Below are 13212 nucleotides of genomic sequence, written 5' to 3' on the forward strand. Positions count from 1 at the left end.
CTGCCTCTGAACCCCCTTAATAAACCAACAAGCTGAGCATAAAGGTGATCTGCTGCGTTTTAAACATGGTAGTTGGAAAGCGGGGCAATTAACACAAATCTCTGAAATCATCAGTGAGAGAAGAGCTAAATGGAATTGTACCATGGGGGCCCATTGTTGTGGCCACCTACCCATGACACTTGAAATGAAACTGAATGGAAAACCCTGGTGGGGCTGCAGTCTCTGAGAGCGCCACCCACAGGTTCCTCATCTGCTGCTCTAGAACCGGCTCCTCCAACCTGTTGTCCTTCAGATGTTGTCATATTACAACTCCCGCCATCCCTGACCGCTGAGGTTGCTGGGGGAATTGGAATCCAAAACATCTGGAATGCACCAGGTTTCCTGAAGGCTGCCCCAGAAAAGATACCCAATTGCTTTCCCGACTGCATTATCACGATAACTTTTGCGCAAGTAATCTAAATAAACCACTCCTAAAGGCAAAACATGACAACCACCTACATTTAAGAGACACTTCAGATTCATCGGGATTATCAGCATTAGCCAGATTAGTTTCATCTGGGACTTGCAGTGCATTGTTTTGGTCATGATTGGTTGGCTCCAAGCTGCACGAGGCATTTGTTGTTGACACTGTGGTCCCAGTTAGATCAATTACATTGCCTAAGAAGCAGGTTAGGAGACAATACAATGAATTAGCTCGCATTAATCTGATCACTAAACACAAGAAAATATGAGGAAGGGAAAGTAAATGCAGCAGAGGTGCAGCCCTAGCAAGTTAGTAACATTAAAGGAGCTTGCGTTACACCGTGTTAATAGGGCTGAAGCATTTAGTCGATTAATCAAATTGAAACAAGTTGATTGATTACAGATGTAATCAAGGTGTTTTTTTAAATAATAATAAAAACCCCACACAATTCGCTTTTAATACAAAAGAAACTAGAGGAAGTCAGCATCTTGAAAGAGGCAAAACCTTCATCCCTTTCACATGGACAGCAATGCCTTTTCCAAAATCGTACCTGCTGCAAGAGGTGAATGAATCATCTAAACACAAAGAATACCCTTTTATTTCAATTTAAAAAAAATAAAATCATAGATTCACATTTATTAACCAGCTGTTTATTTAATTGCATGACAGCCCTACAGATATTAGAATGTATGCCTGTTTGAACTTGAGTTGTGACTATATTTTGATCTTACTACTCAGAATTACCACCAGCATGGTGACTGGGAATGAGCCTTCTTCTCTACTGCAGAGTGAAATGACAGTATTAAATAGTTGTTGTTTTAAAAAAAACCACTCAAACTGGATGCACTGCAGACAATAGGGACTCAGTTAAGACTGGTGAAGAAAAAGCGATGTGTATGCGTTGTATGTGCCCCATACAATATTGTGCCACTAGATGACGACGTGGCGTCCCGTTTTTCTCTACCTGTTTAAATTAACATTGCTTCAAACTCAAGTTCAAACATGCATACAGTGTGTCTAGATCCAGCCCAAATGTGGCTGTAGGGGGAGCTACAAGCAAAGCTGTTTCTAAGTTACTTCTGTTAATGTTTGCAAAGAAATGATCCTTCAACAGGCTGCTGAAGCAAAAACCATTATTAGCTGTTTTTCTTAACCCCCTTGGGATCTTTTAAAAACCGCATGTGTGGCAAGTGACTCTCAGCAGCAGCAATGGTGATGGGAATGGAATTTTGTGGCCATGCTAGTGGCTAGACCTATGCCTGTCTTTCACTAAATGACACATGGAAAGATTACCTGTTGGAGATGGTGCTTCTGAGTAACTTCCTTTGATGCTGCCTTCTGCATGAATTGATTCTGCAGACTCTGATCCTGAAATGTTAATGCAGTTTAGAATACTAGAGGAAACATTTCCTATTCTAACGTACTTTAAATACAAACCTATATACATAGACATGGTCTAAAAGTTATAGAGTGGGGGAAATAACCTGAATAAATTTTGTCAAAGATGAACAGGCATGATGAACAGTTTTCTATTTCTCTTGTGGGACATTCCTACTTTTCTTTCCTGAACACATTATATGATGAGTCTCCTCTGACACTCTCTCTCTCTCTCTCTCTCTCTCTCTCTCTCGTGTGTGTGTGTGTGTGTGTGTGTGTGTGTTTAACCTAGACGCCATTACTCCCCAACAGAGCAAAACCGCCTCAAGATTAAGCTGTGAATTCAGAAATAATATAACCTAACCTAATTTGTGTTGTAAAGATTACCTGTCTCAATGCTGTTGTCACTTTGGCCTTGCAATTTTCTGGGAGGTGGCGTTGGGGCTTTGCGCTTTGCTCGCCTCAGAGAAGAATTGACGGAAGATGTGCCACTGAGCTGAAGAGAGCCTGTCCTCACTATTCCTATTCCCGAAAGTCCCTGGGGAATTGGGGGAGGGTAGGAAAAACAAACAAACAAACAAACAAACAAACATCAACGAAGCAGCAAAAAGATTAGTAATTTGCAGAAGCAAAAATGTGAATGTAATGAACAATTCAGCAGCCCCATAACAGACACTTAACATTTCTCATAAGTGAATCAGAAATCCAGTTCAGACATAATGCTAAAAATTGGTGGCTGAACGATGGTTTAGCACAGCCTTCCCTAGCCAGTGGTCAGGGATTATGGGAAAAGCAGTCTAATATACCATGTGGCACTCTATTGGGAAAAGCAGCCTTATCATTATGAGAGTGAGATGTGGTGAGCCTTCAGGCAAATTTTTAATGTCTGATGTTTTATTGTGTTCTTAATATTCTGTTGGAAGCCGCCCAGAGTGGCTGGGGAGGCCCGGCCAGTTGGGCAGGGTATAAGTAATAAATTATTATTATTATTATTATATTATTATTATTAAATTGCTCCTTTAAAAAAATATGTTCTTTTCATGACTTTTAACTGGAGAGCTAACTTAGGAAGCAGAAAAAGAAAATGCCACAAAACCAGTAATCTCCTGTTGCAATACCGATGAGAGTTAGCAATTTCCAGTGTGATGCAGCAAGTGTCCTTATGAACCAAACATTCAGTTATCAGAGACTTAACTTCTCGCAAACAACTTCTGCATGGACAGAATTCTCCATCACCGCCCACCATCCAAAAAATAATAAAAAAGTCCCTGCATATAGAAACTCATGTCAGTGAGAAGTGTAGTTTTTTCTTTCTCTCTGAATTCCCTCTATGTGAGATAGGTGGATGGATGGATAGATGAGCATTTAAACATGTAAACTCTCTCCCCCCTTTTTTCCAATGTGAAGAAGAACAGTTCAGGCACGGTTACCCCCTCATTTGCTCTTTGTGAGAGTTGTGCCCATTTGTTACTTGGAAACAAGCACCAAGGCTTGGACTAAGATTCTTTGTGGCTCCGAAATTTAGAACAAACACTCAAAATGTCAGCAAACCTGAATGTTACAAAGCAACTTTTATTTATTTTTATTTTCTGCTACTGCCCAGTCTAGTAAGTTGGAGAAACTAAGAAGGTAACCGAAGTCTTACATTTTCCATTTAAAAATAGTTAAGACTGCAATAAATGACACAGTAGAGTCAGTGTTTGTTTTTGGCTGGTTTTTTTCCCTTGCTGTTGTCTGATATTACCGTTCTGGCATGGATAAACAGCCACACTTTTATCAGAATTGAGCAAATTGTTCAGTTTGGACAAGGACGCTTCAGTAATCTACTATAAAGGCAATGCAGCAAGAGACGTTTTGTTCGCTTTCTCCTATCTAACAACAGATTGTTAGTGCGCTGTCAAAACTTTGTGAAAAGGCTTCATTCCAAACAAGAGGGATGTAGGCAGGGCTATTGCCAGACTTCAGGAAGCCCTCAGCAAAATCCAGTCAATGGGCTCCCCAAAAACCAATTCCCCCACCAGCCACTGGATTCCCCTGGATCCCTATAGTGCTACCATCCTCCTCTTTCCTCTTGATCACCCTTGTCCCAAAAAAGAGCCAAGGAAGAGCCAGCCACTCCGGTCTAAGTTGGTAAGGAAAATGCCTCTGCCACCACAATGGTTTGTTGCAACAACTAGAAATACTTCTTTATACTAGCTTTTTTTTAAAAAAAAAAACTACATTCAAAAGGCCTTTCTAGCTGTCACAGCAGCATGGACATTTTCCAAATCACGATTCCTAGAATGCCTTCCTCAAAACCCACCTGAGGCAGCAGGTAGAGGAAGAAGAAGTAGCCAACTAAGGATGTGCACAACAAACCAAGAAATTACTATGGGATCCTTTCCTGCTTCCCCCATCCTCCGACAGATACACTCAGAAATGATTGTGCTGTCGATTTTGCCCCCCACCCATACTTCATCATCTGTTTTTACAAGTTCCAAGACGGGCAGAACACCTCAGGCCCACTGGACGAACGTGGCCTCCCCAACCTCTCTATCTGACCCTCAGGCCTCACCCCTTCCCAGGTTACAGCCTTTCCAATCCTGCTCCTGAATTCCTCCTGTCTGCCTGGAATTTGTGTTACAACTCTTTCTTGCCTGGAGGGGTGGGTTGGCGTTTAAAAGCTTCTGGCTTGTGTGTAGCTGGAATATTGTTCAAAGGTAGAAGTTATTCAGTTACAGTGGTACTTCTGGTTACGTACTTAATTTGTTCCGGAGGTCCGTTCTTAACCTGAAACTGTTCTTAACCTAAGAACCACTTTAGCTAATGGGGCCTCCTGCTGCTGCCGCGCCGTCCCCGCCCGATTTCTGTTCTCATCCTGAAGCAAAGTTCTTAACCCGAGGTACAATTTCTGGGTTAGTGGAGTCTGTAACCTGAAGCGTATGTAACCTGAAGCGTATGTAACCCAAGGTACCACTGTACTTCACCAACTTTGCCTCTGGCTCTGACCATTACAGGCATTTGCTGCCCCCGCCCTCCCACCAGAAGGTGGTCCACAAAGGAATGTGGCTCCTAGTCCAAAAAAAAAAAAAAAAAAAGGTTCCCCATCTGTGCCCTAAAATAACATTATTGATAGCAGATTAGAAATAAAAAAAAGAAAGGCTAGCAAGAAGTTTAAAAACCACAACACAAGAAACACGAAACAGTAATTTACTGCTGCAATGAGATTTATGGGGAAACCTTTTAAGAAGAAGCAGGAGGCTGGGTCCTAACTTGAACTCATGGAGTGAGACTTTCCATGCTTCTGCTGTCTAATACAGTTGTATCTCGAAAGTCGAACGTCTTGCGAGTCAAACGTTTTGGCTCCCGAACGCTGCAAACCCGGAAGTGAGTGTTCTGGTTTGTGAACGTTCTTTGGAACTCAAATGTCCGTCACAGCTTCCGATTGGCTGCAGGAGATTTCCGGAATGGATTCCATTTGACTTCTGAGGTACGACTGTAATTGTTTCAGGTATGCTATCTTCCAAGATGATGCCCCCCCAAAAACTAAAACCAAAATCGCATGTAACACTGAAGAGAAACAAACCATGCATGTTGGTTTATGTGCAACGCTAAGCCAGCCATTCTATGGTTTGTTTCCCTGGTCTACAAAGTAGGGAGAAAAATGGAAACTGCTTTAGCATGACTAATCTCAATAGGCTTCTATGCCCTGAATTTTTACTTTTGTTGCTGCTGTGTGTTTGTGGGTTTTTTTTTTACTTGGGCCCAAATTTGCCAAACTTCAGACATTTACACACTGAAAAGAAGAGGGGAAAAAGACCCCATCTTCTTATTTTATCTTTGGAGCACATTATATTTGGACCAGTAACTTTTCTCAGAATGAGGATCTTCTCACCAAGACGCAAAATTCCCAAACCTCTGTTGAACAGCACACTCTGGTGGCTACTACTTAACAGAAAATAAATTTCTGTGTTATTCTTGATTTGAGTAAAAACAATATTAACTGAAGGGCCTTGCATCCAATTCATCTCTTGGGCCTGTTCTGTTCTTCATCTTCCTAGCATGCTCATAGGCTAATGTATTAGAAACGATGGCTTTCATTCTCAATTCAAAGTCATGTCTGAAACACAAATATGCAGTGCTCCAATTTACACTGCCACATTTAGCTTTGAACTTTAATTGGAATTCACAACTGACAATCTGTGCTTTACCAAGATATTACCCACTGCATTAATTTCCCCCAAAACTGTGCTAGAATAAGTTCAGCACATATTGGGATTTATAGATAGATTTGACCTGGCAGCCTGCTTCATAACTTCATTAAAATGCATTATTACACAAGCAGGCAATTTTATTAAGATAAAAACATGAGTTTTGAACATCCATGTTCTTTCAGTAAGGAAAATTTAAATTTCCTTAAGGCTCTAACTTGTTCATCATAACACAAAGATTTGAACTGTTAAGGAAACCTTTTCTCAGTAACAGATTTAACTGCATTTTTTAAATAAAGGGCTAAGAAAGGCAATTTGGTAGTGACATAAAATGTCAAATCCTTCTCCAGTTACTGAATATGTTAATGCGAATCATAATTTCCCCATATTTAATGCAAGTTTAAAGACTATCGGTTCAGTAGAGAACGGAGGGTTCCAATTCCAATTTGTTATTAACATGTTTTAAAAGAAGCTTTTTTCCCCAAAAAAAAGTTTTTTTAAAAAAATAGAACGAGTGGCTGCACTTAAAAGCACTGATGCTTAAACTTGCTTCAAATTATCTCAATAGCAGGATTTAGTATTACTGAACAATGTCGGACTTCAACCAAAAGATTAATTTTAATTTCCAAACTCAACTTTTAAAAGGACCCCTTTGAAAACAACTGACTAGCCTTTTCACTTAATGTAACATGCCCCTCCCTAAGCATAGTGTAGACATACATCCCACCTATTTCAATTCAACCTATTTCAAAGCATGGCTGAGTTAGATTTAATTTACACTTTCCCAGTGCAGCAACTGCTTTCCCAAGTGATCTCTTGTCATACTGGCAAAGTGTGTTGAATGGTTTCTTTAAATGTAAAGGTTCATCATTGTTCCACTCCATGTGTATGTCTTTAAGGGGCCAGAGCAAGGGCCAGAGCAAGATAACGAGACCCAGCTTTACAGCTGTGTAACATAGCAGGTGCTGCTGAGTTGTATTTGATTAAGGTGTGTCAGCATTTGGGTAGAGTATATAAGGAGCAGCATCTAGCTCTCCCATTACCCTGGGGGATGGGTTGGTGGTTGGGTCATGTTTGTTTGTTAAAATGTTTAGTGTTAATGGAGTTTTTGTTTTTCTTATTAAAACCTTCTTTAAGCTATTTTTGAGTCCTTTTTTAATGCATGGTCTCCCCAGCAAGCTCTCTGCAGCGCTACCATACTGCAAAAAGCCAACATCTTTGGTTATGGGCCCAGCTGCTGAGTGGATGACTGCATATTTTTGGACTCTGAGAAAGGTTTGAAAACTCCTTCTCCTGTTAGCGTAGTTTTTGTGGGACTGGAAGAGTTCCAGAATGGTTGACCGGGTTCCTGAAGCTGAGAAGGCTCTGGTATTCCCACAGCTAACAGATGAGAACTATAGTTTATGGTCTTTTCGGGTGGAGGCGCTTTTGACCTCTAGAGAAGTATGGACCTATGTAACTGATGACCCTCCTGACCCTGTAACTAATGCTTGGTCGAAAGGAGATGCAAAAGCCAGGGCGATAATTAATTTGGCAGTCAGCGACCAGCAAGTAGTCTATATAAGAAATAAGAAAACTGCCAAAGAAATGTGGGACAGTCTTGCAGCAGTGCATGTTAGAAAAGAGTCAGCGTCTGCATTGACGTTTTTCAAGCAGTTGTACCAGACGAAGTTGCAGCCTGGTGGAGATTTGGCAGCACACTTGAGACGTCTGGAGGCAATACGCGGCGAGTTAATTCGAAGGGACATGGAGATACCTGATATTCAGTATGTTTTTATCATCCTTTGTTCCCTTAATGAGGACTTTGATGGTATAGCTAGCCAGATATCAGCCGTTCCACCAGCACAATTAACTGTGGAAGGGGTAACGGCAAGATTAATGGGCGAGTTGGATAGAAGGGAGGCTTGTGCCATAAGCACTCCTGTTTCCAGAAAGAATGAGGAATGCCATATGCAAACCTGTGGTGATACAACTGCATTTAAAGCTGCAAAGCGTTGTTGGTTCTGCAATAAGCAAGGACATTTTGCAAGGGACTGCAGATCCAAAAGAAAGCAAAGTACTCCCAAGCCTGTTTCTGTTCGTCAATCACGGTCGTCAGCCCAGCAGCCGGCATCGTATAGTAGAGACAGAAACGAGCCGCGAGCTTTTCACGCTCGGACTAAAGATCGTAAAAGAATTAGAGGTGCCAAGTGGAAGTCTTTTGTTGTTGACTCAGCAGCATCTCAGCATATCTGCAATGATCGAAGCTTGTTTATTTCTTTCGAAGAGGAAATTGGTAATGTACATTTAGCCAATTCACAAGTCTTGCAGTCGCTTGGCAGGGGTACCGTAAAACTTGACTCTTTAAACATTACAATAGCGAACTGCATTTACTGCCCGTCAGTGGACAATTTATTGTCAGTAAGGTGCTTTGCCCGTCAAGGCATAACTGTGCGTTTCTTAAAGTCTATGTGTGAGTTTTTCGAGGGGAACAAACGTCTATTGTATGCCCGGGAATCTGATGGTTTATATAGACTGTATTTTCGCACATACTCCCAATCGCCTATAAATTGCAGAGCAGCACAGTCAAGCCAGGGGTTGAGGAATGTAAGACCACATTCTGGGTGTGTCCACGAGGCGCACAGAATTCTGGGACACCTGAATTTTGCTGATGTAATTAAGACAAAGAATATTGTTAATGGTCTCAACTTAAAACCATGTAAATTCTTTATGCAGTGTCTATCCTGTTGCAAGAATAAGATTAAGGTTGCACGCAATGGTAGGTGCTCAGATAGGAAAGTAACTGAGCCATTTGAGCGTGTACATTGTGATTTAGTTGGGCCACTCCCACCATCATTAGGAGGTTCAAAATACTGGCTTACCCTGATAGACCAGTATAGTAGATATTGTTGGACTTATGCAATAGCTGAGAAGTCCCAAGCATTTGAGAAGTACAAGGTTTTTTGCAACTGGGTAAAAACGCACTTTAACAAACCTATTAAGAACCTGTTTTCTGACCGGGGCGGGGAATTTGTTTCTGAAGATTTTGAGAAATTCCTGGAAGCGCAGGGGACTACTCATGAATTATCTTGCCCCCGAAGTCCCTGGCAAAATGGGCTTGTTGAAGTTGTGCAGCGTGACTTGCAGGCAGGGGTTAAAACTTATCTGCATGATGCTAATCTGCCCAAAGACTTTTGGGCTGAAGCGCTTAATGCGTTTTGTTATGTGAGAAATCGCAGTTATCATTCTGGTTTAGATGTCACCCCCTATGAGAAGTTGTTTAAAAAACGCCCTAATCTGAAATACCTACGTATTTGGGGTTCAGATGTAATTATGCATTATCCTGCTAAGCAGAAATTGGGTGAACGTAGTGTTCAGGGAAAATTAATGGGCTACCAGCAGGGGGCGTACAGAATTTACATACCAGCAACTGGCAAATTTCATATTACCAGAAGCATGATACAAACTGTAAATTGGAATGGGGTTGCTGTTTTCCAAGATACTGATGGTATAAATGATACTGAGGAAGAAGAGGAAGCAGCAGCAGCAGGAGGAGGAAATGGTGATTCTGAATTAATAGAAAAAGACAAAAAGCCTGTTGAATCTGATAATTTGTTTGATGATTTAAAGTCACAGGCATCTGAGGGGAGGTTAGATTCTCTTGAGTTTTCTGACCGTGAGCTTAGCCTACAGGCACCTCTTCAGTCTGACAATGATGATTTACAACCTGAAACTAGTAGTTCACTCAGTCCCATTAAGTCTGAGGAGTTTGACTCTCCTTCCGGACTGAGACGGTCAGATAGAAAGAGGCAGAAGCCACAACGTTTCACAGATGAACACTTTAATACTGTGTATGCCAATAAGGCGGTTTTTGAGCCAAAAAGCTACAATGATGTTCAGAATTTACCTAAGCACCAAGCTGTAAATTGGTATAAAGCTATGAACTCCGAGATAGCTTCTTTAAAAGAGCATAACACTTGGTCTCTTGTACCACAAACCCCAGATATGAGACTTATTGATTCAAAATGGGTTTATAGAGTTAAAATGAATGACAAAAATGAAGTTGTAAGGTACAAGGCAAGACTAGTTGCTAAGGGTTTTCAACAAATTCCAGGAGAAGATTATGATTTGTGCTATTCACCAAGTGTCAAATATGAAACAGTTAAGCTTTTGTTAAAAGATGCTTCACAGTGTGGAAAAGCCCACTATGCAATGTTTCTCTGCTCTTAAGAGAGTGGTAATGTACCTTAAACATACCAAACATCATAGGTTGCAGTTTACATCACGTATGAAAGACATGTACAAAGTATGCTTTATGTTTTTGTTCCACAATGATGAACCGCAGGGGAAATGTTGAATGGTTTCTTTAAATGTAAAGGTTCATCATTGTTCCACTCCATGTGTATGTCTTTAAGGGGCCAGAGCAAGGGCCAGAGCAAGATAACGAGACCCAGCTTTACAGCTGTGTAACATAGCAGGTGCTGCTGAGTTGTATTTGATTAAGGTGTGTCAGCATTTGGGTAGAGTATATAAGGAGCAGCATCTAGCTCTCCCATTACCCTGGGGGATGGGTTGGTGGTTGGGTCATGTTTGTTTGTTAAAATGTTTAGTGTTAATGGAGTTTTTGTTTTTCTTATTAAAACCTTCTTTAAGCTATTTTTGAGTCCTTTTTTAATGCATGGTCTCCCCAGCAAGCTCTCTGCAGCGCTACCATACTGCAAAAAGCCAACAAAGTGCTCAGCTGGTGGGTAAAGGTAAAAGGTAAAGGACCCCTGGACGGTTAAGTCCAATCAAAGGCAACTATGGGGTGCGGCGCTTATTTCGTTTTCAGGCTGAGGGAGCTGGTGTTTGTCCACAGACAACTTTCCAGTTCATGTGGCCAGCATGACTAAACTGCTTCTGGCGCAATGGAACACCGTGACGGAAGCCAGAGTGCACGGAAATTCCATCTACCCTCTCACTACAGCGGTACCTATTTATCTACTTGCGCTGGTGTGCTTTTGAACTGCTAGGTTGGCAGGAGCTGGGACAAAACAACGGGAGCTCACTCTGTCACAGGTATTCAAACCACCGACCTTCTGATCGGCAAGCCCAAGAGGCTGTGGTTTAGACCACAGCGCCACCTACATCCCCCTTTTTACATGTGATGTGGGATGGAATGTGACCACAAAGGAAACTGGTTTCAAGGCCACGGTGAAGAAATTAGGCTCAAAATTGTGGTCTGTTACAATTTATTCAGAATGTATAAAGCAATAAATGTTCTTGCTTATCTGTTCCGTAGCTAAACAGAAGTTGCTCTGATATTATTCTCACAGCGGAAATTTAAAGGAAGTATGAGACTTTTGACAACCAACCTTATCAGTTTCATCCACACTGCTGGATTTCACCACGCATGTCATGGGTCTGCCCTGGGTTTGTGCAAGATCCTGGGGCACACTCTGGGAAGCAGGCATTGGAGGCAAGGGCGCTCGTCGCTTCTTCGGCATTTCAGAGGGAAGGGTATTTGAGTCATACTGCTTGGAGATTGTATTAGCTCTCATGCCAAAGGTTGGTCTTGGCTTATTCATTAATGGAGTTGCAGGAGCGCTGGCGGTCTTTTGAGAAGGGGAAAAGAGGTCAACAATTAAAAAATAATCTGAATAGATTTTAGCCAATGTACTTCTCTAAACCAGGGGTTCTCAACCTTCATTATAGGACTTAATTCAAATTTACCATTACCAGAACAGAAGTTATTTCTCCTAGGGTTACTACAGTAATTGGAGTACAGGTACCATTTGAATGAGGGAGGGTGTGTGGGTGTGTGGGTGGGTGTGGGTTGTCGCCACTCAGTCATCAGCCAGCCTTGAGAGTACCGTTTTCTTTATTCAGGGAGAACGTTAAGCCTCCACAACTGTAACTTACAAGTATCTAAGGATGAAGCAGATCGAAGTGAGAATAGGGCCTTTAGGCCATGCAGGACGACTTTATCTTTAGGCTGCAATCCTAAAAACACTTACCCAGTAGTAAATGCCATTTAAAACAATGGCACTTATTTCTGAGTAGGCATGTGTATGATTGCAGTGTTCAATCATCTAAGGAAATACTTCCTGGAACAAAAAAACCCCCATGAAATATATTGAGTGAAATACGATCAATCCGCAAAAAAGAGGGCACACAGTTTCATGGCAGAAACCGAAAAAAATGTCATGGGGGAGCTAGTTTAACAACACATTTTTATTGCCAGTCCAGATAACTTCAAGAAGGCAGAAAAGATGTTGGAGTCTGCTTTCTCCTAGCAACTGTCTGGATCAAGAGTGAACCGTAGAAGATCCAGTTGTAGGGGATTTCTACCATACATTAATATTTGTAACTTATGTTGTCTTACCTGTTCTCGTTTCTTCTTGCTTCTCTGAAAAAAGCTGAAGAATCCTTTATTTTCTTTTTCCTTCAAAATATCTGAATTTTGCGAGTTTTGGCAAGAGTCTAAAAATAAAATACATTACTTGACGCCATCATTTACAGATTGTACTGTTTCTTTCCTTTCCTGCATCTCTGTTTCTATTACAAAATATTTCTTTCAAAAAGAACATAATTTATAGAATACCATGTTCTCTCCTTTACATGCATCCCTTTCAGTGATCATAACTGTTGGAAAACATTTCATTATGCAAGGTAAAAAACATAAAAACTGCAAAGCACATTTAGTCTGATTTCAGTAGTATTTTTTTCTTTTTTAAAAGAAAAGTCCTTTTATCTATACCAAAAGTAAGATGTAATCTACATATCTTTCCCAAGCAATTAAAAAGACAAAAGTAATAATGCAAAACCCCACGACCCTGATTGAAAATAAATTCTTAAATTTGTTTTTTGTTTGCAGTATTGTTTAGTTTGGAGTTTGCTTTTTTTAAAAAAAGTTGCAAGTCACTTCAGGTGCCTGTGAGCAGCAAAGCAACCCATAAATATTTTAATAAACAAGGTAATAAACAAGTAATCTAGTTGAGGAAAATTCCTTTTCCATCCAAATACAGTGGTACCTCGGGTTACATACGCTTCAGGTTACATACGCTTCAGGTTATAGACTCCGCTAACCCAGAAATAGTACCTCGGGTTAAGAACTTTGCTTCAGGATGAGAACAGAAATTGGGCGGGGACGGCGCGGCAGCAGTAGGAGGCCCCATTAGCTAAAGTGGTGCTTCAGGTTAAGAACAGTTTCAGGTTAAGAAC

The 13212-nt window shown here is 41.1% G+C and overlaps 1 protein-coding gene across 12 annotated transcripts in view; it reads right to left on the reverse strand.

Moving 5' to 3' along the window:
* COBLL1 (cordon-bleu WH2 repeat protein like 1) overlaps window positions 1–13212 on the reverse strand; it is a 93328-nt gene that overhangs the window by 9552 nt on the left and 70564 nt on the right. For 7 of the 12 annotated variants that reach the window (XM_083493443.1, XM_083493445.1, XM_083493446.1 and 4 more), the window contains exons 6-10: window positions 12374–12471; window positions 11364–11603; window positions 2228–2378; window positions 1757–1831; window positions 499–657 (exon numbers count right to left, since the gene is read on the reverse strand). In XM_083493443.1, the coding sequence (XP_083349569.1) occupies window positions 499–657; window positions 1757–1831; window positions 2228–2378; window positions 11364–11603; window positions 12374–12471 (723 nt within the window). The remainder of the gene's footprint in view (window positions 1–498; window positions 658–1756; window positions 1832–2227; window positions 2379–11363; window positions 11604–12373; window positions 12472–13212) is intronic. The other 5 variants (XM_083493450.1, XM_083493442.1, XM_083493440.1 and 2 more) reach the window with 1 other exon arrangement.

Source organism: Podarcis liolepis (genome assembly GCF_965112155.1).
Source record: "Podarcis liolepis genome assembly, chromosome: 1".
Classification (NCBI taxonomy): Eukaryota; Metazoa; Chordata; class Lepidosauria; order Squamata; family Lacertidae; genus Podarcis; species Podarcis liolepis.